This window comes from Mustelus asterias, chromosome 10 (assembly GCF_964213995.1).
Source record: "Mustelus asterias chromosome 10, sMusAst1.hap1.1, whole genome shotgun sequence".
NCBI classification, from domain to species: Eukaryota; Metazoa; Chordata; class Chondrichthyes; order Carcharhiniformes; family Triakidae; genus Mustelus; species Mustelus asterias.
Genome location: NC_135810.1, coordinates 121,555,838 through 121,581,178, shown reverse-complemented (window position 1 = coordinate 121,581,178; position 25,341 = coordinate 121,555,838). Strand labels below are relative to the sequence as shown.

Genomic DNA, 25,341 nt, shown 5'->3' with positions numbered 1-25,341 from the left:
ATCATAAACATTGGCATGGGCCAGATGGGCCAAATGGCCTGTTTTGGTGCTCTACATTCTATATTATTTGGAGGACGTGAGCAGTTAGTTGTACCGCATCTCCCTGGCGTTGACTTTGTTGTAGCGCAGGTTTAATCCAGTAATGCCTTGACTGTGGAGCGTAGTCGCATTTTGTTTCGTGGAGGACATCTGCTGGAAACCTGGTGCCATTTGCTGAACCAACAATCTGTCCTCTTCTGGGAGCCATATCACCTGAAAATACAGAGCCAAAACTTATTGCCTATCACCACAGTGAAGCGTGACAATACTGTGCCTTTAAGAAATGTATTTTAGTCATATTTCTGTGCAGGATTTTTTAGCAGTCCCTTCCATTTTATCAGTGCCACTGGGTCTGTAACTGGCAGCCCTGCATTGTTACTGCAGCAGCATAATTGCTCCTAATTGCTAGAATGTTTGTTTTAATCTAGCTTAACGCTCTTCCGTTATTCTTAGTGTTCCCCTAGGGTTTTGCAGAGTAGGACTTGATTGACAGTGACATCAGGTGACTGAGTGGAGCTCAGCTTACACAGAGAACTCAAGCTTATTTGGAAGCTGCAGAGTGAGGTAGCCCTTTCGCTCTCTGAAGCCGGGAGACCAGGATCTGCCAGACACTAGGTTTATTTCTCTGAGGTTCTGCTGCTTGAGGATATATCCTTCTCTGAGAGTCTGCTATACGAGAGTCAGAAGACAGGTGTGTGTCTGGATCTCTGTCCAAAGGTGTTTAAATCTAGCATCCACGTAAGCATATCTGTTTTTGGTGCTGTCTTGTTCTGAAAGATTTATGTCTATGGGGCTCCTGCTAAATTGGAACAATTGAGATGGATAGCTATTACGAATTATACTTTGTCATGTTTAAGTATTTTAATTGGTAAAAGTTATGCTAATTCTTTTGGTCATATTCTGTGCTCAAATAACATTTGTTGAATAAAAGCCCCCTAGTGCGTCACTTGAATCATACCTGGAGTGAAACACCTTATGTTTACCCTAATGCTAAAATTAAATGTGAAAGTTAGGATCTAGGCTAACTTCATTATATATCTTGGAGTTTCTAATCTGGTCCCCAACAGAAGGAAGTGTTTTTATTTTTATAGCGTCTTTAACAAAGGCATTTCACACAGGAGGGTAATCACACAGAAGTTTATTCAGTAACAGAATTTGGACTTCTCTGGCTAGGCCAACATATATTGCCACCATGTCTGGGCAAATAGGTAGATTTTAAATAGTGTCTGAAATGGCACAGTGGTTAGCCCTGCTGCCTCACAGTGCCAGTTTGATTCTCGGCTTGGGTCACTGTCTATGTGGAGTTTGCATGTTCTCCCCATGTCTGCATGGGTTTCCTCCAGGTGCTTTGGTTTTCTCCCACAGTCTGAAAGACGTGTTGGTTAGGTGCATTGGCCGTGCTAAATTCTCCCTCAGTGTACCCGAACAGGCGCCGGAGTGTGGCGACTAGGGGATTTTCACAGTAACTTCATTTCAGTGTTAATATAAGCCAACTTGTGATTAATAAGTAAACTTTAAAAGAAGACAGTGATTTGATTTGATTATTATTGTCGCATGTATTGGGATACAGTGAAAAGTATTGTTCCTTGCACGCTGCACAGACAAAACATACTGTTCAGAGTTCATAGGGGAGAAGGAGAGGAGAGGGTGCACAATATAGAGTTACAGTCATAGCAAGGGTGTAGAGAAAGATGTAGAGGTTTAGGGAGGGAATGCCACGCTTGGGGCGCAGGCAGCTGAAGGCCCGGCCGCCAATGGTGGAGCGGTGAAACTCTGCGCTATGCAAAGGGCCAGAATTAGGGGAGGTCAGGGATCTCGGAGGACTGCGGGTCTGCTGGAAGTTACAGAGGGAGGGAGGACAAAAGGAGATTAGAGGGATTTGAGCACAATGATAATGAGAATTTTAAAATCGAGGCATTAGACTGGGAGCCGGCAATGGGTGGGATTTGACAGCCTCGCTCAGGCGAGACCAGAAATTCCCACCCGAGGTCAACAGAGATCCGGACCCTCGCCCGCGCCAATTTCGTGGTGGGCAAGGCGGTAGAGTTCCGGCCAATGGGTCGGTGAGCCACAGGTAGCTAAAGAACAGATTTGCATTGATGTAGAGCCTTTGGGACAGGACGTCCCAAAATGCTTCACAGCCAATGAGGTGCACTTTGAAGAAGTATCACTGTTGAATCTGGGGCAGCCAATACATGCACAGGAAGATCCCAAAAAAGGCAACGCAATATAATCAGGTTGTCTGAGTGCTATCGACTCAGGGATAAAGATCGAGCAGGACATCGGGGAGAACTCTTCCCGCTCTTTTTCAAAACAGTGACCATGAGATCACATTAGGCAGACGTAGCCTTAGTTAAATGCTTGATCTGAATTATGGCACCTCTGTCAGCATAGTGCTGCCTTACTGTCCAGATTTTGGGTATTTTGCTGAGATTTTGTGCTCAGTTCTTTTGAGATATCCAGAATTTCGATTCGGAGCTAAGAGTACTATCCACACGTACAAATCTGTGTGGAGTAACTGGGTAGTGATTATTGTTGGGAACAGCAGCACACACTCCAACTCTCCTCCAGTCCTCCCATTCCACTTACTAATCCAGCAATACTGAGATTCCATGTTCGTACAAACACATAAATTTATCGGCAGACCAAAAAAAAGCTCATCCATCAACAACAACTTGCATTTATATAGCACCGTGCTACTATTGATGTTGGGTTCATCCCTCCCCAAGGAGAGGATGTTGGGAAGAGTGCTGGGGGTTTGACAGGGTGGATACTCAGACAATCTTTCCCATGGTAGAGGTGGGGGGGGGGGGGGGGGGGGGGGGGGCACAGTTTCAGAATTAAGACGGAGATGAGAAATAATTACTTCTCTGGGCATTGCTATTGTTTGGAATTCTCTCTGTTGGAGAGCAGTGGAGGCTGTTTGTCATGGAATATATTCAAGGCTGAGTTAGACCTGAGTTCGATTCCCGGCTTGGGTCACTGTCTGTGTGGAGTTTGCACATTCTCCTCGTGTCTGCGTGGGTTTCCTCCGGGTGCTCCGGTTTCCTCCCACAGTCCAAAGATATGCGGGTTAGGTTGATTGGCCGTGCTAAAATTGCCTCTTAGTGTCTTGAGATGCATAAATTAGAGGGGTTAGCGGGTAAATATGTAGGGATATGGGGGTAGGGCCTGGGTGGGATTGTGGTCGGTGCAGACTCGATGGGCCAAATGGCCTCTTTCTGCACTGTAGGGTTTCTATGATTCTATGATTCTAGACAGAGTTTTGAACTGGAGGTGAGTTATAGGTTTATGGTGAGAGGGGAGAGATACAAAAGGGTCCAGAGGGGTACTTTTTTCACACAGAAGGTGGTGAGTGTCTGGAACAAGCTGCCAGGGGTAGTAGCAGAGGCGAGTACAATTTTGTCTTTTAAAAAGACTTTAGACAATTACATGAGTAAGATGGGTATAGAGGGATATGGGCCAAAGGCGGGCAATTGGGACTAGCTTATAGGGGTTAAAAAAAGAGGGTGGCATGGATAAGTTGGACCGAAGGGCCTGTTTCCATGCTGTAAACCCCTATGACTCTGAGTGTTGGCAGGTAAGTGGAGTTGAGAATATAGGATAATAGGAGCAGAAAACCATTCAGCCCTTTGCGCCTGCTTCGCCATTCAATAAGATCACGGCAGATCTGATTGTGGTCTGCCATCACCCTTCATCCCCTTGCCATTCAGAAACTCTGTCTAACTCAGCCTTGAATATATTCAGTGACTCGCAGTCCCCACTGCTCTCTGGGGTAGAGAATTCCAAACACTAACCACGCTCAGAGAGAAGAAATTCCTCCTCAGCTCTCTCTTAAATTGAAGATCCATTATTTTTAAGCTGTGACCCCTAGTTCTAGTCTCCCCTGCAAGAGGAAGCATCCTCCTGGCACCCACCCTATGAAGTCCCCTCAGGATCTTACGCATTTCAGTAAGATCACCTCTCGTTTTTCTAAACTCCAATGGGTGTTGGCCCAACCTGCTCAACCTTTCTCTGTAAGACAAGACCCTCATCCCAGTAATGAGTTGAGTTGAGTTAAGACCACAGTCAGGTCAGCCATGACAGCATTGAATGGTGAAGCAGGCTTGAGGGGACAAGTGGCCTACTCCCACTCCAAAACCTTACGTTCTTGTGTATCTCAGAGTTAAATTTTGTTTGCTAACACTCCTGTGAAACATTTCCATTTCTGCTAAATGTGCGACAGTGATGCAAGTTGTTGTTAGAATCTCAACAATGCAGAAGGAGGCCATTTGGCCCATTGAGTCTGCACCGACTCTCAGAAAGAGCATCTCACTCAGACCCCACTCCCTGGCCCAATCCCTGTAGTCCCACACATTTCCCAGCGCTAATCCACCTACTTAACCTGGGACTCTAAGGGGCAATTTAGCATGGCCAATGCACCTAACTTGCACATTTTTGGACTGCGGGAAGAAACTGGAGCACCCGGAGGAAACCCACGCAGACACGGGGAGAACATGCAAATGCCACACAGTCACTCAAGGCTGGAATTGAACCCGGTTGCTGACAGATCAACTGTTTTTTTTTCCCTGTCTGTCAACTTCATATCACAGTGACACATCGTCTAAAATCCAACTCCCAATGGCTCACCAGCTCCTGGGAAATCCCTGACAGCAGGATTGTTTCCAGGGTGACGTTGATCCAGGAAGAGTAGAAGGGGTGTTCTCGTGGAGGTCGCCAAAGGTTTACCATCACAGTCTTGTTCCGCTGAGCGGCCAGGTGGAGCACGTCCACCAGTTTGCAGAGGGACTGGTTCGAAGCCTCTTCGTTATCTTTCTGAGAGAGCGCCTGGGCTGTCCAAAACGGGTCCTCCTGAAACCCAAAGTCAAGGCGGCATGACACAACATTAAAGAAACTGCATTTGCATAGCACCTGGGCCAGGGTATTCCGAAACACCCAACAATCAATGAAGCACTCCTGAGCAGATACTCTCGTATCTAAGAAACAAGACAGCCACCTTTCCGCACAGCAAGATCCCACAAACAGCAAAAACACCAGAAACATTGAATGTATTCAAGAGGCGGCTAGATATAGCACTTGGGGCAAATGGGATCAAAGTTTATGGGGAGAAAGCAGAATTATCATAGAAACCCAACAGTGCAGAAGGAGGCCATTCGGCCCATCGAGTCTGCACCGACCACAATCCCACCCAGGCCCTACCCCCACATATTTTACCCACTAATCCCTCTAACCTACACATCCCAGGACTCTAAGGGGCAATTTTTTAACCTGGCCAAACAACCTAACCTGCACATCTTTGGACTGTGGGAGGAAACCGGAGCACCCGGAGGAAACCCACGCAGACACAAGGAGAATGTGCAAACTCCACACAGACAGTGACCCGAGCCGGGAATCGAACCCGGGACCCTGGAGCTGTGAAGCAGTGGTGCTAACCACTGTGCTACCGTGCCGCCCCTTAGATTAGGCTATTGAGTTGGATGAACTGCCATGATCATGATGAATGGCAGAGCAGACTCAAAGGGCCGAATGGCCTCCTCCTGCTCCTATCTTCTATGTTTCTATCACCTGTGTTTTACATGGTGTTGGTGGGGGGGTAAATACTGACCTGGACACTAGGGAGAACTGCCGTGCCCTTGTTCAAACTCATGGCTATGGGATTTTTTTCAGAAGGACACACAAGGGCTTATTTTAATTTCTTGGCTGAAAGACGGCACCTGTGACAATGCAGCACTCCCTCAGTAGGAGGGTAAGCCTAGGTCATGCACTCAAGACTCTGAAGCTCCTTACTCAGAGGCGAGAGGTCCACTCACTGTGTCACAGTTAAAAGTGGAAAGAGGGGTTGAGTGGAGAGGAACAGAGAGTCCTGAAAGTACAGGACAAATGTTAAAACTGTCAAAAAAAGCAAGTGGGATCATGGACTTCATAACAGGGGGTGGCACGGTGGCACAGTGGTTAGCACTGCAGCCTCACAGCGCCAGGGACCCGGGTTCGATTCCCAGCTTGGGTCACTGTCCGTGTGGAGTTTGCACATTCTCCTCGTGTCTGCGCGAGTTTCCTCCGGGTGCTCCGGTTTCCTCCCACAGTCCGAAAGACGTGTTGGTTAAGTGCATTGGCCATGATAAATTCTCCCTCAGTGTCCCTGAACAGGCGCCAGAGTGTGACGACTGGGGGATTTTCACAGGAACTTCATTGCAGTGTTAATGTAAGCCTACTTATGACTAATAAATAAACCTTTCAACTTTAAAAAAAAAACGAACATAGGAGCAGGAGGAGGCCATTTGGCCCTTCGAGCCTGCTCTGCCATTCAGTATTATCATGGCTGATCTGGTTGTGATCTGAATTCCACCTTCCTGCCCACAGCCCCCATGTGGTTTGTCATTAATTCATTTGGGATATGCTGAAGGCAATCAGAGCCAAACACAGAGCACTGGTTGGATTCCCATGTCGGTCAGACCAGACAGTATTGCAAGTTCCAGATTGGGTGGCGCAGTGGTTAGCATTGCTGCCTCACACCGTCAGGGACCCGGGTTCGATTCCCGGTTTGGGTCACTGTCTGTGCGGAGTCTGCATGTTCTCCCAGTGTCTGCGTGGGTTTCCTCCGGGTGCTCCGGTTTCCTCCCACAGTCCAAAGGACATGTTGGTTAGGTGCATTGGCCATGCTAAATTCTCCCTCAGTGTATCTGAACAGGCGCCGGAGTGTGGCAACTAGGGGATTTTCACAGTAACTTCATTGCAGTGTTAATGTAAGCATGGTAAGTACGGGGTTACGGTGGAGAGATGGGCCTGGGTGAGGTGCCCTTTCAGAGTCGGTGCAGACTCGATGGCACTCCAGAGATTCTATTGTGGTTCCCTTCCTTGGACAAGATGCATTAGCTGCTCTGTGGTTTACAGATTGGTTGAAAGAGGTTTTTTGCTAAAAGCAAATTATTGCGGATGCTGGAATCTAAAACCAAAAGAGAGAAAACGCCGGAAAATCTCAGCAGGTCTGGCAGCATCTGTCAGGAGAGAAAAGAGCTGACGTTTCGAGTCCAGATGACCCTTTGACAAAGAGTCATCTGGACTCAAAACGTCAGTGCTTTTCTCTCCTGAGAGGTTTGTTGCTAGTCATTCATGTGATGTGGGCATCACTGACCAGCATTTATTGCCCATCCCTAATTATTCCCGAGAACATTTAAGAGTCAACCACATTGCTGTGGATCTGGAGTCACATGTAGGCCAGACCAGGTAAAGACGGCAGATTTCCTTCCCTAAAGGACATTAGTGAACAAAATAGGTTTTTATGACAATCAATTGTTGTTTCATAGTTTCATTTTCATTAAGACTAACTTTCAATTGGAGTTTTAAAGAGAAAATTAATTGAATTGTAATTCCCAGTTGGATTTGAACCAACGCTTTAGTCTGGGCTTTTGGATTCCTAGTCCAATGACATTCCCACTATGCCACCATCGCCCCAATGTTAGGAGCCCACTGAACCGGGCCCAGATCACAAGCCAGCTAAAAAACAAGAAGGGCTCATAGATCAGGACAGGGCCAGGGTAAAGGCTAATAAAGAATACAAATTAAAAACAACAGTGTGCATTAATATAGCGCCTTTAACACAGTAAAACAAATCAAGGCACTTCATGAATGGTTATAAAACAAACTTCAGTCTGAGCCACAGAAGAAGATATTAAGATATTAAGAAGTGGGTTTGAAGGAGCGTTTTCCATTTGGAGAGAGAGAGGTGGAAAGGGTTACAGAGCGAGCTTAACGGCACGGTAGCACAGTGGTTAGCACTGCTGCCTCACAGCGCCAGGGACCCGGGTTCGATTCCTGGCTTGGGTCACTGTCTGTGTGGGGTTTGCACATTCTCCCTGTGTCTGCATGAGTTTCCTCCCACAGTCCGAAAGATATGCTGGTTAGGTGCGTTAGCCATACTAAATTCTCCCTCGGTGTACCCGAACAGACGCCAGAGTGTGGCAACTCGGGGATTTTCATCATAGCTTCATTGTGGTGTTAATGTAAGCTACTTGTGACACTAATAAATAAATTTTAGACTTTAAGAACTTTTGTACTGGACCTGCGGGTGATTTACAGAGAAACTCTAATCACAGATAAACGCAATAAACTTTCCAAACATTAGAACTTTCCAAACATTAGAGTTTAGCAATCAAAGCATCACGATTAAAGGAATTCACCCAACCGGACATGACAACCCCCCTGACAGCACGGAAAAGGATTCAGTGGAATGTGGCGACAAGGGGATTTTCACAGTACCTTCATTACAGTGTTAATGTAAACCTACATTACTAATAAATAAACTATAACATTGAAAGTGCGGCCCCAAACGATGGAATCCAGGTGTGCTGAAGATGCCAGAATGGGACGGGTGCGAAGATTGGAGGGTGGTTGGGAGGGTTGGAGGGGGCTACGGAGACAGGGAGGGGGGTGAGGCCACGGAGGGAATTGAAAACAGGGATGGAGATTTCAAAAACAGGGTACTAGTTGTCCAGAAGCCAGCGCAGGTCAGGAAGCGGAGGGGCTGACAGGGAAATAGGGGACTGAGAGTTCAGACACAGTCAACACCGACCTCAGTTGACAGAGGATGGAATGTGGGAGGGGAGTGTGCATTGGAATAGTGGCATTTGGGGGTAAAGAGCAAATGGGAGAGCGAGTGCTTAGGATCAAAGTTGGAGGAAACGTCCTGGGAAATCTAAGGGGGGGGGCGGGGGAACAGTTTAAAGTTTAAGTTTATTTATTAGTGTCACAAGTAGGCTTACATTAACACTGCAATGAAGTTACTGTGAAAATCCCCAAGTCACCGCACTCCGGTGCCTGTTCGGATACACTGAGGGAGAATTTAGCGCAGCCAATACACCTAACCCGCACATCTTTCAGACTGTGGGAGGAAACCGGAGCACCCGGAGGAAACCCACGCAGACACGGGGAGAACATGCAAACTCCATGCAGGTAGTGACCAAACCAGGAATCAGACCCGGGTCCTTGCCGCTGCGGGGCAGCAGTGCTAACCACTGTGCTGCCGTGCCAGAGTAATGGTCAGGGATTTCCTGTCCAGCCCCATAGGCTGCGGCTGGGGAGAGCGTGAGCAGGAAAATCCCGGCCTAGCTCTCGCCTTCAGCCTACCTCAAAAAACCAGAGGCCAGCATTCAGCATCTGCAGGTTGGTCCAGTTGAACATGGCCGCGTTGTCAAGGGCTCTGTCGGGGTACAGCCGCTCCACGTTGGTCGTCCGCCTCAACGTTGTGTCATGGATCAGGAACGGGACACCGTCATAGCTGTGGGAAGAAAGCGGATGGGTAAACGAGCTGGTAACTGGGTGTTGGACAGCACGAGTTTCCCCAAACTGGGCTGGCGAGTGAGCCACACGGTCACACATCCTGTTCACAGGTCAATGAGATTGTGAAATCTTCCTTTCATAGAAACTAAACAAGAAAGACTGTGTTTATATAGTCCCAAAGCATCTTACAACGACTGGAGTGCAATCACCCATGTAAGGCAGCAACCAATTTGTACACAGTAAGATCCCTCAAACAGCAATGATCAGTTAATCACTCCCTCCCTACTTATCAAGATTCCCCCACAATTCTGAATGCTTCTATTGAATCTCCACCATTCGTTGCCCATCCCTAATTGCCCCTAGAACTGAGTGTCTCACTCGGCCATTTCAGAGGGTAGTTAAGAATCAACAACATCACTGTGGCTCTGGAGTCACATGTAGGCCAGACCAGGGAAGGACGGCAGATTTCCTTCACTAAAGGACATTAGTGAACCAGATGGGTTTTTACAACAATCGACAATGGTTTCCTGGTCACCATTACTGAGACTAGCTTTATATTCCAGATTTCATTAATTGCATTTGAATTCCGCCTCGAGGGGATTGGAACCCATGCCTTTCAGAGCATTGGCCTGGGCCTCTGAATTACCAGCCCAGTGACGATATTACTAAGCCACCATCTCCCCCAGGATATTTATACAGTGACCTGACCCAGGCAGAGACTTGCTGCTTCGGACAAGGGCTGCACTGAGAGAGAGTGGGGGGTTAGGAAGTGTGCACGTGTATGAGAGTGAGAATCGGAGTGTGGGTGCATGTGTGCGCATGTGTGTGCGCGCGTCAGAGCAGTCTCTGATTGAGTCATTGGAAAGAGTCGGTGAGTGCAGGGTGAGTAACCGGGGCCAGAGGAGGAAGTTGGAAAGAGGGGGCTGGTATTTTTGCTGGGGGAAGATGGGAAAATGTGCGCGTACATGTGAGTGAGTGAGTGAGTATGAGTGAGAGTAATGATGGTGAGGGAAGAGGCCGATTACAATGCGTGGGGGACTGGAGAGAAGAGTGTCTCACTGGAGTCCTTAGTCACCAGGGAGTGTGTAGTGTTTGGCAAAAACCTACAAAAGATATCAAATACTATTTTTACAAAGCAGCTTAAATACTCAAATTTCCACAAGTTTTATACGTTGATAAAAGTCTCCGTAGTCCCAGGTGACCAATAGGCTGCTCTCCCCTTTGAGGGAGAGTGTTGACTGGTCGTGATTTAACCTGAGGGTCACCACACCTCAGATGAGGGTGGCACAGTGGTTAGCACTGCTGCCTCACAGAGCCAAGGACCCGGGTTCAATTCCAACCTCGGGTCACTGTCTGGGCGGAGTCTGCACCTTCTCCCCGTGTCTGCGTGGGTTTCCTCCGGGTGCTCCAGATTCCTCCCACACTCCAAAGATGTGCTGGTTGGCCATGCTAAATTGCCCCCTTAGTTAGGGGGATTAGGAGGGTAAATAGGTGGGGTTACGGAGATAGGATCTGGATAGGATTGTTGCCAGTGCAGGATTGATGGGCTGAATGGCCTCCGTCTGCACTGCAGGGATTCTATGATTCTATGAGGGGCAAGGTTGAGAAGACCTTGAATCCATGAATTCAATTCATGATTAATCTCAGCCAGTACGGGAATTGAACCCACACTGTTGGCGGAACTCTGCATCATGAGCCAGCCGCCCAGCTAACTGAGCTAAACTGACTCCGGTATTGATCTATGATAGCTTAATGGTTATATACTGAGTGCCGCTATGTTGCTCTATTGTAGTTTTATCCTTGTTGGCTCACACTGGAAAATAGTTTGGCAAGCACTGATCCAGGCTCTGCTTTCAGCGGAAAAGCCTCTTATCTCAGCCCTCAATGATTGAGTCCTTATCCTGAGGTTGTGTGATAGGACGGAAATCAATCATCAGAACCTTCAAAGCTATGTAGCTAATGAAAGCGTGATTGCTTTCTCAGGTTGATGATAAGCAGGATCTTTGTTTGATGTTTACAATGCAATGAAGTCTCTGAACTCACCTGATAGTCACATTGACATTGAAACCATCCGCTTGCCACTCGGCCGCTTTCTGGAACGACATCAGGGTATTCTCCGGGGCTAACTGCCGGGAAAGGGATCAGAGCAGAGACACAAATCACAAGCTGCAAGATTCAAGGAGTCAATTCCCATTCCTGCTCCAAACGTCCTCTCAGAACTTGCTGAAATCAATTACATTAATCCCGAGAAACATGGCGTAAAGAATTGAGGATGTTGACAATCTGTTCAGATCATAGAAACCAGAGGCCATTCAGCCCCTCAAGATGGCCTATCAACTAAATGGTGAGACAATCAACTAATATTGTCAGTCCACTGACTCCCAGAGCTACCTTGACCACACGTCCTCACATCCTGCTTCCTGTAAGGATTCCATTCCATTCCCCCAGTGAAACGGCGAAATGGCGGAAAGTGAAACAGAGAAATAATGAAACAATGACACAGCGTCACAGCAAAATAGTGAAAAAGAGAAACAGTGAATGATGAGTGGGAAAGCAAATTGCGTGGAGGACACAGAGAGTCTGCAGAGAGATTTGGATAGGCTAAGTGAGTGGGCAAGGATCGGGCAGATGGAGTATAACGTTGGTAAGTGTGAGGTTATCCACTTTGGAAGGAATAATAGTAAAATGGACCATTATTTAAACTGTGAAAAATTACAACATGCTACTGTGCAGAGGGACCTGGGGGTCCTTGTGCATGAATCACAAAAACTCAGTTTGCAGGTGCAGCAGGTGGTCAAGAAGGCAAATGGAATGTTGGCCTTTATCGCGAGAGGGATGGAGTATAGAAGCAGGGAGGTCTTGCTGCAGCTGTACAGGGTACTGGTGAGGCCGCACCTAGAGTACTGTGTACAATTTTGGTCCCCTTATTTATGAAAGGATATATTAGTTTTGGAGGGGGTACAGAGAAGGTTCACCAGGTTGATTCCGGACCCGAGGGGGTTAGCTTATGAGGAGAGATTGAGTAAACTGGGCCTGTACTCATTGGAGTTTAGAAGGTTGAGGGGAGATCTTATAGAGACATATAAGATAATGAAGGGGCTAGACAGGGTAGAAGCAGTGAGGTTATTTCCACTTACAATGGAAACAAGAACTAGGGGGCATAGCCTCAAAATACGGGGGGTCAATTTAGAACAGAGTTGAGGAGGAACTTCTTCTACCAGAGGATAGTGAATCTTTGGAATTCTCTGCCCAATGAAGAAGTAGAGGCTACCTCGTTAAATGTGTTTAAGTCACAGATAGATAGATTTTTAACCATTAAGGGAATTAAGGGTTATGTGGAGCGGGCAGGTAAGTGGAACTGAACCCACTATCAGATCAGCCATGGTCTTATTGAATAGTGGAGCAGGCTTGAGGGGCTAGATGGCCTACTCCTGCTCCTATTTCTCATGTTCTTATGTTCTTATGTGAAACAGCAAAATAGTGAAAAAGAGAAAGAGCGAAATAGTGAAACAACGAGACAGCGAAAGAGTGAAACAGAAACAGCGAATCTGCGAAATAGCAAAACAGTAAAACAGCGAAACAGAGAAATAGTGAAACAGCGAAAGAGCGAAACAGTGAAACAGAGAAACAGCAAAATAGTGAAATAGTGAAACAATGAAACAGTGAAACAGAGAAACAGAAAAATAGTGAAATAGGGAAATAGTGAAACAATGAAACAGAGAAACAGAAAAACGGCGAAAGAGCGAAACAGTGAATCAACGAAACAGCGAAACAGAGAAATAGTGAAACAGCAAAATAGTGAAACAGCGAAATAGTGAAATAGTGAAACAACGAAATAGCGAAACAGCGAAATAGTGAAACAGTGAAACAACGAAACAGCGAAATAGCGAAACAACGAAATAGCGAAACAACGAAACAGCGAAACAACGAAACAGGGAAACAGCGAAATAGAGAAATAGTGAAACAGTGAAATAGTGAAACAATGAAACAACGAAATAGTGAAACAGCGAAATAGTGAAATAGTGAAACAGCGAAAGAGTGAAACAGCGAAACAGCGAAAGAGTGAAACAGCGAAATAGTGAAATAGCGAAACAGCGAAATAGTGAATTAGCGAAACAGCGAAATAGTGAATTAGCGAAACAGCGAAATAGAGAAATAGTGAAACAGCGAAATAGTGAAATAGCGAAACAGCGAAATAGAGAAATAGTGAAACAGCGAAATAGAGAAATAGTGAAACAGCGAAATAGTGAAATAGCGAAACAGCGAAATAGTGAATTAGCGAAACAGCGAAACAGCGAAATAGTGAATTAGCGAAACAGCGAAATAGAGAAATAGTGAAACAGCGAAATAGAGAAATAGTGAAACAGCGAAATAGTGAAATAGCGAAACAGCGAAATAGTGAAATAGCGAAATAGAGAAATAGTGAAACAGCGAAATAGAGAAATAGTGAAACAGCGAAATAGTGAAATAGCGAAACAGCGAAATAGTGAATTAGCGAAACAGCGAAACAGCGAAATAGTGAATTAGCGAAACAGCGAAATAGAGAAATAGTGAAACAGCGAAATAGTGAATTAGCGAAACAGCGAAATAGTGAAACAATGAAACAGCGAAATAGCGAAACAACGAAATAGTGAAATAGTGAAACAGTGAAATAGTGAAACAGCGAAAGAGTGAAACAGCGAAATAGTGAAACAGAGAAACAGCGAAATAGTGAATTAGCGAAACAGCGAAATAGTGAAATAGTGAAACAGCGAAATAGTGAAATAGTGAAACAGCGAAATAGTGAAACAACGAAACAGAGAAATAGCGAAAGAGCGAAAGAACGAAGCAGTGAAACAGAGAAATAGTGAAACAGCGAAACAGAGAAATAGTGAAACAGCGAAATAGTGAAACAGAGAAATAGTGAAACAACGAAACAGCGAAATAGTGAAAAAGCGAAAGAGCGAAAGAACGAAGCAGTGAAACAGAGAAATAGTGGAACAGAGAAACAGCGAAACAGAGAAACAGCAAAATAGTGAAATAGTGAAACAGCGAAACAGAGAAATAGCGAAACAGCAAAATAGTGAAATAGTAAAACAGTAAAACAGTGAAACAACGAAACAGCGAAATAGTGAAACAGCGAAATAGTGAAACAGCAAAAGGGGCGAAAGAGCGAAAGAGCAAAATGGCGAAATAGTGAAACAGCGAAAAGGGCAAAAGAGCAAAAGAGCCAAACAGCCAAGGAGCGAAGGAGTGAAACGGAGAAATAGCAAAACAGCGAAACAGCGAAACGGAGAAACAGCAAAACAGCGAAAGAGCGAAAGAGCGAAAGAGTGAAACAGCGAAATTGTGAAACAGCAAAAAGGGCAAAAGAGCGAAGGAGCGAAATAGCGAAACAGCGAAAGAGTGAAATAGCGAAACAGCGAAAGAGTGAAATAGCGAAACAGCGAAACGGAGAAACGGAGAAAGAGCAAAACAGCGAAATAGTAGAACAGTGAAACATCGAAATAGTGAAACAGTAAATCAGCGAAAGAACGAAACAACGAAACAGTGAAATAGTGAAACAGCGAAAGAGCAAAATAGTGAAACAGCAAAAAGTGCAAAAGAGCAAAAGAGCGAAGGTGCGAAACGGAGAAACAGCGAAACGGATAAACGGAAAAATAGCAAATCAGCGAAATAGTAAAACAGTGAAACATCGAAATAGTGAAACAGCGAAACAGCGAAATAGTGAAATAGTGAAACAGCGAAATAGTGAAACAGCGAAACAGCGAAATAGTGAGTCAGCGAAACAGCGAAATAGTGAGTCAGCGAAACAGCGAAATAGTGAGACAGCGAAACATCGAAATAGTGAAACAGCGAAACAGCGAAATAGTGAGTCAGCGAAACAGCGAAATAGTGAGACAGCAAAATAGTGAAACAGCGAAACAGCGAAAAGTGAAACAGCGAAAGAGCAAAAGAGCAAAAGAACGAAATAGTGAAACAGCGAAACAGTGAAAGGGCGAAAAGGGCGAAAAGGGCGAAACAGCGAGACTGCGAAAGAGCGAAAGAGCGAAACAGCGAAAGAGCAAAAGAGCAAAAGAACGAAATAGTGAAACAGCGAAACAGTGAAAGGGCGAAAAGGGCGAAAAGGGCGAAAAGGGCGAAAAGGGCGAAAAGGGCGAAAAGGGCGAAAAGGGCGAAAAGGGCGAAACAGCGAGACTGCGAGACTGCGAAAGAGCGAAAGAGCGAAAGAGCGAAACGACGACATAGTGAAACAGCGAAAGAGCGAAAAGGGGGAAAGAGCTAAAGAGTGAAACAGTGAAACAACGAAATAGTGAAACAGTGAAACTGCGAAACAGTGAAACAGCGAAAGAGCGAAAGGGTGAAATAGCAAACTAGTGAAAGAGCGAAAGAGCGAAACAGAGAAATAGTGAAACTGCGAAACTGCGAAACAGAGAAACAACGAAATAGTGAGACAGCGAAACTGCGAAACAACAAAACAGCAAAATAGTGAAACAACGAAATAGTGAGACAGCGAAGTAGTGAAACAGTGAAACAGCAAAATAGTGAAACAGCAAAACGGCGAAAGAGCGAAATAGTGAAACAGTGAAAGAGCGAAACAGAGAGAGTGAAACATTGAAAGAGTGAAACAGCAAACTAGCGAAAGAGCGAAAGTGAAATAGTGAGAGAAACAGGGAAATAGTGAAACTGCGAAAGAGCGAAACGACGAAATAGTGAGACATCGAAGTAGTGAAACAGCAAAATAGTGAAACAACAAAACAGTGAAACAACGAAGCAGCGAAGCAGCAAAAGAGCGAAAGAAGGAAAGAAGGAAAGAGCAAAAGAGCAAAAGAACGAAACTGCGAAAGAGTGAAAGAGTGAAAGAGTGAAATAGTGAAACAGCGAAACAGCAAAAGAGCAAAAGAGCAAAAGAGCAAAACTGCGAAACTGCGAAACTGCGAAACTGCAAAAGAGTGAAAGAGTGAAAGAGTGAAAGAGTGAAACAGTGAAATAGTGAAACAGCGAAACAGCAAAAGAGCAAAAGAGCAAAAGAGCAAAACTGCGAAACTGCGAAACTGCGAAACTGCGAAACTGCAAAAGAGTGAAAGAGTGAAAGAGTGAAAGAGTGAAAGAGTGAAAGAGTGAAACAGAGAAACAGAGAAACAGAGAAATAGCAAAAGAGCGAAAGAGCGAAATAGTGAAAGAGAGAAACAGGGAAATAGTGAAACAGGGAAATAGTGAAATAGCGAAAGAACGAAACAGCGAAAGAACGAAAGAGCGAAAGAGTGAAACAGTGAAATAGCGTAACAGCGAAACGACAAAATAGTGAGACATCGAAGTAGTGAAACAGCAAAACAGTGAAAGGGCGAAACAGCGAAGTCATGAAACAGCGAAAGAGCGAAAGAGTGAAAGAGCGAAAGAGTGAAACAGCAAAACAATGAAACAGCGAAACAATGAAATAGAGAGACATCGAAACAGCGAAAGAGCGAAACAGCGAAATAGTGAAAGAGAGAAACAGGGAAATAGTAAAATAGCGAAAGAACGAAACAGCGAAACGACGAAATAGTGAGACATCGAAGTAGTGAAACAATGAAACAGAGAAATAGTGAAACAGCAAAACAGTGAAAGAGCGAAACGGCGAAACAGCGAAAGAGTGAAAAAGCGAAGGAGTGAAACAGGGAAATAGAGAAACAGCGAAACAGTGAAACAACAAAACAGTGAAATAGCAAAAGAGTGAAACAGCGAAAGAGTGAAATAGTGAAACAGTGAAACAACAAAACATTGAAACAGCGAAAGAGCGAAAGAGTGAAACAGTGAAACTGCGAAACGGCAAAACAGCGAAATAGTGGAACAGGGAAATAGAGAAACAGTGAAAGAGCAAAAGAGTGAAACAGTGAAATAGCGTAACAGCGAAATAGTGAAACAGCGAAACGACGAAATAGTGAGACATCGAAGTAGTGAAACAGCAAAACAGTGAAACAGCGAAGCAGCGAAAGAGGGAAAGAGGGAAAGATCAAACTCCGAAACAGTGAAACAGTGAAATAGTGAAAGAGCGAAATAGTGAAAGAACGAAAGAGCGAAAGGACGAAATAGTGAGACATCGAAACAGTGAAACAGCAAACTAGCGAAAGAGCGAAAGAGAAATAGTGAGAGAAACAGGGAAATAGTGAAACTGCGAAAGAGCGAAACGACGAAATAGTGAGACATCGAAGTAGTGAAACAGCAAAATAGTGAAACAACAAAACAGTGAAACAACGAAGCAGCGAAGCAGCAAAAGAGCGAAAGAAGGAAAGAAGGAAAGAAGGAAAGAGCAAAAGAGCAAAACAACGAAACTGCGAAAGAGTGAAAGAGTGAAACAGCGAAACAGCGAAACAGTGAAACAGTGAAATAGTGAAATAGTGAAATAGTGAAACAGCGAAACAGCAAAAGAGCAAAAGAGCGAAACTGCGAAACTGCGAAACAGCGAAACTGCAAAAGAGTGAAAGAGTGAAACAGAGAAACAGTGAAATAGCAAAAGAGCGAAAGAGCGAAATAGTGAAAGAGAGAAACAGGGAAATAGTGAAACAGGGAAATAGTGAAACAGGGAAATAGTGAAACAGGGATATAGTGAAATAGCGAAAGAACGAAACAGCGAAAGAACGAAAGAGCGAAAGAGTGAAACAGTGAAATAGCGTAACAGCGAAACGACAAAATAGTGAGACATCGAAGTAGTGAAACAGCAAAACAGTGAAAGGGCGAAACAGCGAAATCATGAAACAGCGAAAGAGTGAAAGAGTGAAAGAGCGAAAGAGTAAAACAGCAAAACAATGAAATAGTGAGACATCGAAGTAGTGAAACAGTGAAACAGAGAAATAGTGAAACAGCAAAACAGTGAAAGAGCGAAACGGCGAAACAGCGAAACAGCGAAAGAGTGAAAGAGTGAAAGAGTGAAAAAGCGAAACAGCGAAAGAGTGAAACAGGGAAATAGAGAAACAGCGAAACAGTGAAATAGTGGAACAGGGAAATAGAGAAACAGTGAAAGAGCAAAAGAGTGAAACAGTGAAATAGCGTAACAGCGAAATAGTGAAACAGCGAAGCGACGAAATAGTGAGACATCGAAGTAGTGAAACAGCAAAACAGTGAAACAGCGAAGCAGCGAAAGAGGGAAAGAGGGAAAGAGCAAACTCCGAAACAGTGAAACAGTGAAATAGTGAAAGAACGAAAGAGCGAAAGAGCGAAAGGACGAAATAGTGAGACATCGAAGTAGTGAAACAGCGAAATAGAGAAACAGCGAAATAGAGAAACAGCGAAATAGAGAAACAGCGAAATAGAGAAACAGCGAAACAGTGAAAGAACGAAACGACGAAACAGCGAAAGTGCGAAGTTGTGAAACAGCGAAAGAGCGAAACGACGAAATAGTGAGACATCGAAGTAGTGAAACAGTGAAACCACAAAATAGTGAAACAGCAAAACAGCGAAAGAGCGAAACGGCGAAAGAGTGAAACGGCGAAAGAGCGAAATAGTGAAACAGTGAAAGAGCGAAACAGAGAGAGTGAAACATCGAAACAGTGAAACAGCAAACTAGCGAAAGAGCGAAAGAGAAATAGTGAGAGAAACAGGGAAATAGTGAAACTGCGAAAGAGCGAAACGACGAAATAGTGAGACATCGAAGTAGTGAAACAGCAAAATAGTGAAACAACAAAACAGTGAAACAACGAAGCAGCGAAGCAGCAAAAGAGCGAAAGAAGGAAAGAAGGAAAGAGCAAAAGAGCAAAACAACGAAACTGCGAAAGAGTGAAAGAGTGAAAGAGTGAAACAGTGAAATAGTGAAATAGTGAAACAGCGAAACAGCAAAAGAGCAAAAGAGCAAAAGAGCGAAACTGCGAAACTGCGAAACAGCGAAACTGCAAAAGAGTGAAAGAGTGAAACAGAGAAACAGAGAAACAGTGAAATAGCAAAAGAGCGAAAGAGCGAAATAGTGAAAGAGAGAAACAGGGAAATAGTGAAACAGGGAAATAGTGAAATAGCGAAAGAACGAAACAGCGAAAGAACGAAACAGCGAAAGAACGAAAGAGCGAAAGAGTGAAACAGTGAAATAGCGTAACAGCGAAACGACGAAATAGTGAGACATCGAAGTAGTGAAACAGCAAAACAGTGAAAGGGCGAAACAGCGAAGTCATGAAACAGCGAAAGAGTGAAAGAGCGAAAGAGTAAAACAGCAAAACAATGAAATAGTGAGACATCGAAGTAGTGAAACAGCAAAACAGTGAAAGGGCGAAACAGCGAAGTCATGAAACAGCGAAAGAGTGAAAGAGCGAAAGAGTAAAACAGCAAAACAATGAAATAGTGAGACATCGAAGTAGTGAAACAGCAAAACAGTGAAAGAGCGAAACGGCGAAACAGCGAAACAGCGAAAGAGTGAAAGAGTGAAAAAGCAAAACAGCGAAAGAGTGAAACAGTGAAACAACAAAACAGTGAAATAGCAAAAGAGTGAAACAGTGAAACTGCGAAACGGCAAAACAGCGAAATAGTGGAACAGGGAAATAGAGAAACAGTGAAAGAGCAAAAGAGTGAAACAGTGAAATAGCGTAACAGCGAAATAGTGAAACAGCGAAACGACGAAATAGTGAGACATCGAAGTAGTGAAACAGCAAAACAGTGAAACAGCGAAGCAGCGAAAGAGGGAAAGAGGGAAACGACGAAATAGTGAGACATCGAAGTAGTGAAACAGCGAAATAGAGAAACAGCGAAAAAGAGAAACAGCGAAAAAGAGAAACAGCGAAAAAGAGAAACAGCGAAAAAGAGAAACAGCGAAAAAGAGAAACAGCGAAAAAGAGAAACAGCAAAACAGTGAAAGAACGAAACGACGAAACAGCGAAAGTGCGAAAGAGCGAAGTTGTGAAACAGCGAAAGAGCGAAAGAAAAGGGCGAAATGGCAAAAGGGCAAAACAGTGAAACAAAGAGTGAAACAGCGAAATAGCAAACTAGTGAAAGAGTGAAAGAGAGAAACAGAGAAGTAGAGAAATAGAGAAATAGTGAAACAGCGAAACAGCCAAAGAGTGAAACAGCGAAACAGTGAAACAATAAAATAGTGAAACAGCAAAACGGCGAAGTAGTGAAACAGCGAAAGGTCGAAACAGCGAAACGGCGAAAGAGTGAAAGAGCGAAAGAGAGAAACAGCGAAAGGGCAAAAGGGCAAAAGAGTGAAACAGCGAAAGAGTGAAACAGCGAAAGAGTGAAACAGCGAAAGAGTGAAACAGCGAAATAGTGAAACAGCGAAAGAGTGAAACAGCGAAAGAGTGAAACAGCGAAAGAGTGAAACTGAGAAACAGAGAAACAGCAACACAGTGAAATAGTGCAACAGCGAAATAGTGAAATAGTAAAACAGTGAAAGAGTGAAACAGCGAAACAGCAAAAGAGTGAAAGGGCGAAAGAAAAGAGCGAAATGGCAAAAGGGCAAAACAGTGAAACAAAGAGTGAAACAGCAAAATAGCAAACTAGTGAAAGAGTGAAAGAGAGAAAGAGAAAGAGCGAAAGAGAGAAAGAGAGAAACAGAGAAATTGAGAAATTGAGAAACAGCCAAAGAGTGAAACAGTGAAACAACAAAAGAGTGAGACATCGAAGTAGTGAAAGAGCGAAACAGCGAAAGAGGAAAGAGCGAAAGAACGAAACAACGTAATAGTGAAACAGCGAAACAGTGAAATAATGAAAGAGTGAAACATCGAAATAGTGAAACAGCGAAACAGTGAAATAATGAAAGAGTGAAACATCGAAATAGTGAAACAGCGAAAGACAAATAGTGAAACTGTAAAACAGTAAAACAGCAAAATAGTGAAACAGCGAGAAGTGAAATAGTGAAACAGCGGGCCAGCGAGAGCGCGGGCCAGCGAGAGCGCGGGCCAGCGAGACACTATGCTCCACAGCTCACGGCTGTGTTCAGCAGCTCTGCGCTGACTCAGTGATGTACTATCCAGAGCAGCTCGTCTCCCTCGTAACATCCCTGTCACCCTGCCAGGGTGCTGCCACCCGGAGCCATGGACAAACACAAAGACACACACACTGCACTCAGAAACTATCGGGCTTTTAAAGATAAAAAGAGAAGATACTGAAATACCCGGCAGGTCAGGGAAATCTGTGGAGAGAGATACAGAACAATCCCATCAGGTCGAGGGCCTTCCATCAGAACCCACTGACCTGTGGGGTTAACTCTGTTCTTCACTCCATCGTTGCTGCTGGCCTGCTGCATATTTCTAGCATTTTCTGTTCTTATTTCGGATTCCCAGTATCTGCTTATATATTATAATGTGGAGATGCTGGCGTTGGACTGGGGTGAGTGGAGTGTTGGGTTCACAAACAGGGCATACATAGACAGAGACTCAATTAAAAAATAATGGATGGAATGCGAGTCTTAACAGGTAATCAAGTCTTTACAGGTACAGACAATGCGAGTGGAGGGAGGGCCAAGCACAGGTTAAAGAGGTTCAAATGATCACAATTTAAACTGCAGAAGAAAGAGGGTGTTGATTGGTTGACATGTTGATTCTGCTTTGTCAAGGGGTTGTCATGGAGAAAGCACTGGGGAATTGGAGGCTCCCACGCTTCCAGGTAATCCAAACAAGGCACAAGTACTTGCCGCGATTGGGCAGCGCATGCGGAACAATCCTGAATGCTCCAGCAGTTACAGCAGCAACCGATTTAAGATAATCAGTCGAGCTTGTAACATAGCTCATTTACATTTGTTAGAAGCGACATACACCTCAGATCTCAGGCTTGCTCGGCCATGGCAGCTCCAACTCCCATCTCACCTGATGAAGGAGCAGCGCTCGGAAAGCTCATGCTATCAAATAGACCTGTTGGACTTTAACCTGGTGTGAGACTTCTTGCTGTGCTTAAAAATTGAATTTTCTTATTTTTAAAAGATGCAATACTCAAATTGACCACTTGATGGGGCAAGATGGCCACATGTCAAATATTTTTCAGTAAAAGACAGAGATTATTTGCATTGATGGATAAAGCACCAGAAATCCAAGTGACATGCTGGTACTAACATTAGTCCTTATTACATGCTTAATGTGACAGAGCAGAGGCAGCTTTACTCTGTATCTAACCCCATGCAGTACCTGTCCTGGGAGTGTTTGATGGGGGACAGTGTAGAGGGAGCTTTACTCTGTATCTAACCCTGTGCTGTACCTGTCCTGGGAGTGTTTGATGGGGACAGTGCAGAGAGAGCTTCACTCTGTATCTAACCCCATGCAGTACCTGTCCTGGGAGTGTTTGATGGGGACAGTGTAGAGGGAGCTTTACTCTGTATCTAACCCCATGCAGTACATGTCCTGGGAGTGTTTGATGGGGACAGTGTAGAGGCAGCTTTACTCTGTATCTAACCCCATGCAGTACCTGTCCTGGGAGTGTTTGATGGGGGACAGTGTAGAGGGAGCTTTACTCTGTATCAAACCCCGTGCTGTACCTGTCTTGGGAGTGTTTGATGGGGACAGTGTCGAGGGAGCTTTACTCTGTATCTAACCCTGTGCTGTACCTGTCCTGGGAGTGTTTGATGGGGACAGTGCAGAGAGAGCTTCACTCTGTATCTAACCCCGTGCTGTACCTGTCCTGGGAGTGGTTGATGGGGGGGGGGGGGGAGGGGGGGAGAGATAGTGTAGAGGGAGCTTTACTTTATATCTAACCCCATGCAGTACATGTCCTGGGAGTGTTTGATGGGGACAATGTAGAGGGAGCTTTACTCTGTATCTAACCCTGTGCTGTACCTGTCCTGGGAGTGTTTGATGGGGACAGTATAGAGGGAGCTTTACTCTGTAACCAAGCCTGTACCTGTCCTACACATGCTGACAATTAAATGGACCATGGTCTATTCTCAGTGATAATCCCCTTTCTGTTCACTCCAATAAGCTCACATTCTGCACCAACATTGAAATATTTCAGCTCCCGTCTTGTTGCTGACAGGAAACCGAGCTTGAGGAGCATGTGGACTTTATTAAACTTTGTTTTTAAAAAAAGTCAAACTTATAACTGGCAACCAATGATAAAACTCTTTCATTCCCAGAGGCTGTGTTTCTGAGCAGGGGACAGTTTCAGTGATTTGCGCAAGACACATTAGAGCTAACCCCTGCTCAGCAACGGCACTGTGTGAACATCACGGACTTTCTCTTGGTCCATCTTGCAGAGTCAAAGAATCCCTACAGTGCAGAAGGAGCCATTCGGCCCATCGAGCCTGCACTGACCACAATCCCACCCAGGCCCTATTCCCATAACCCCGCGCATTAACCCACTCGTCCCCCTGACGTTAAGGGGCAATTTTAACATGGCCAATCCACTCAACCCGCACATCTTCCAGAATCCAATGGGGACGTACCCAAGTTCAAAGAGTCGTTTGTCCAGCTGTCAATGACAAAGCAAACCTGCCCCCAATTCTTCAGCTTGGGGACAGATTTCAGGGACCGTTTAGCGAGAGGCAGTGAATTCAGAAGCAAACCTCTTCTCAAATTGTAAGGAGTGGCGGGGGGGCATAGCTTCGTACGCGCCTGTCCTGAAGTGGGAGGCAAGCCCATAGAGTCCGATCCGCCTGAACAGCCAAGGCCTCACTTGAGTAAACCCGAATAGCCAACCTCTGTCGGACTGCTCCTGAACATGGCCACGTTGAACGCGGAGGATTGGGCAGTTTCCAGCTTGGCCTCTAGATGGAGCACTTCCCTCAGACTGAGGAATAGAACCCAGGAAAGTCTGGCATCCCCGCTGTCTCTTTCACAATGTGGAGATGCCGGCGTTGGACTGGGGTAAACACAGTAAGAAGTTTAACAACACCAGGTTAAAGTCCAACAGGTTTATTTGGTAGCAAAAGCCACACAAGCTTTCGGAGCTCCAAGCCCCTTCTTCAGGTGAGTGGGAATTCTGTTCACAAACAGAGCATATAAAGACACAGACTCAATTTACATGAATAATGGTTGGAATGCGAATACTTACAGCTAATCAAGTCTTTAAGAAACGTTGTTTTGTTTCTTAAAGACTTGATTAGTTGTAAGTATTCGCATTCCAACCATTATTCATGTAAATTGAGTCTGTGTCTTTATATGCTCTGTTTGTGAACAGAATTCCCACTCACCTGAAGAAGGGGCTTGGAGCTCCGAAAGCTTGTGTGGCTTTTGCTACCAAATAAACCTGTTGGACTTTAACCTGGTGTTGTTAAACTTCTTACTCTTTCACAATCACAGCGTCTTCCCCCAAGGAAATACTCCTCAAGGGCAGTCGCTGCTGCAAAGGAGGAAACGGGGCAGCCAATTTGTGCACAGCAAGATCCCATGCACACATCAAGATCCCACAAACACACCCGAGAGGCTGACCGGATAAGCTATTTGGACAATGTTGATTGAGGGGGTAATTATTGGCCAGGAGATCTCTCCCTGTTCTCTGAAAAGCGGCGGCGATTTCTTTCGCATCGCACTCGAGAGGGCCTCGCTTTCAGGTCTCATCTCCAAAGAAAAAGGCACCTTGACAGTGCAGCACTCCCTCAGCGAGGGGCAGTTCAGACTTTTGGAGCGGGTCTTGAACTCACGACCCCCTGAGTCAGCTACACCCCTGCCCTTGCTGCTGTTCCCAGCACTCCTGAATTTCTTCTCGCAGAAGGTAGTGAATCTGTATAATTCTTTACCGCAGAGGGTTCTAGTCCTCAGTCTGAGGGAAGTGCTCCATCTTGAGGCAAGGCTGGAAACTGCCCAATCCTCTGCGTTCAACATGGCCATGTTCAGGAGTCCGACGGAGGCTGGACATTCGCTTTTTCCCAAGTGGGGCCTTGGCTGTTCAGGCGGATCGGACTCGATGGGTTTGCCTCCCACCTCAGGACTGATGCGTATCAAAGCTCCCCCCCCCACTTGCAATATGAGAAGACGTCTGCTACTGAATTCAGGGCTGTAGAGGCTGGATGGTGAAGTATGTTCAAGGCTGAGATAGACAGATTTTTAATCAGTCAGGGAATCGAGGGTTATGTGCGGGAAAGTGGAGTTGAGGATTATGTCAGATCAGTCATGATCTCATTGAATGGCAGAGCAGACTCGATGGGCTGAATGGCCTACTTCT

The 25,341-nt window shown here is 45.1% G+C and overlaps 1 protein-coding gene across 5 annotated transcripts in view; it reads right to left on the bottom strand.

The window, feature by feature from the left end:
• gdpd5b (glycerophosphodiester phosphodiesterase domain containing 5b) overlaps window positions 1-25,341 on the bottom strand; it is a 267,330-nt gene that overhangs the window by 37,174 nt on the left and 204,815 nt on the right. For all 5 annotated transcript variants that reach the window (XM_078222586.1, XM_078222584.1, XM_078222587.1 and 2 more), the window contains 4 exons: window positions 11,359-11,441; window positions 9,163-9,313; window positions 4,669-4,890; window positions 95-252 (listed from right to left, as the gene is read on the bottom strand). In XM_078222586.1, the coding sequence (XP_078078712.1) occupies window positions 95-252; window positions 4,669-4,890; window positions 9,163-9,313; window positions 11,359-11,441 (614 nt within the window). The remainder of the gene's footprint in view (window positions 1-94; window positions 253-4,668; window positions 4,891-9,162; window positions 9,314-11,358; window positions 11,442-25,341) is intronic.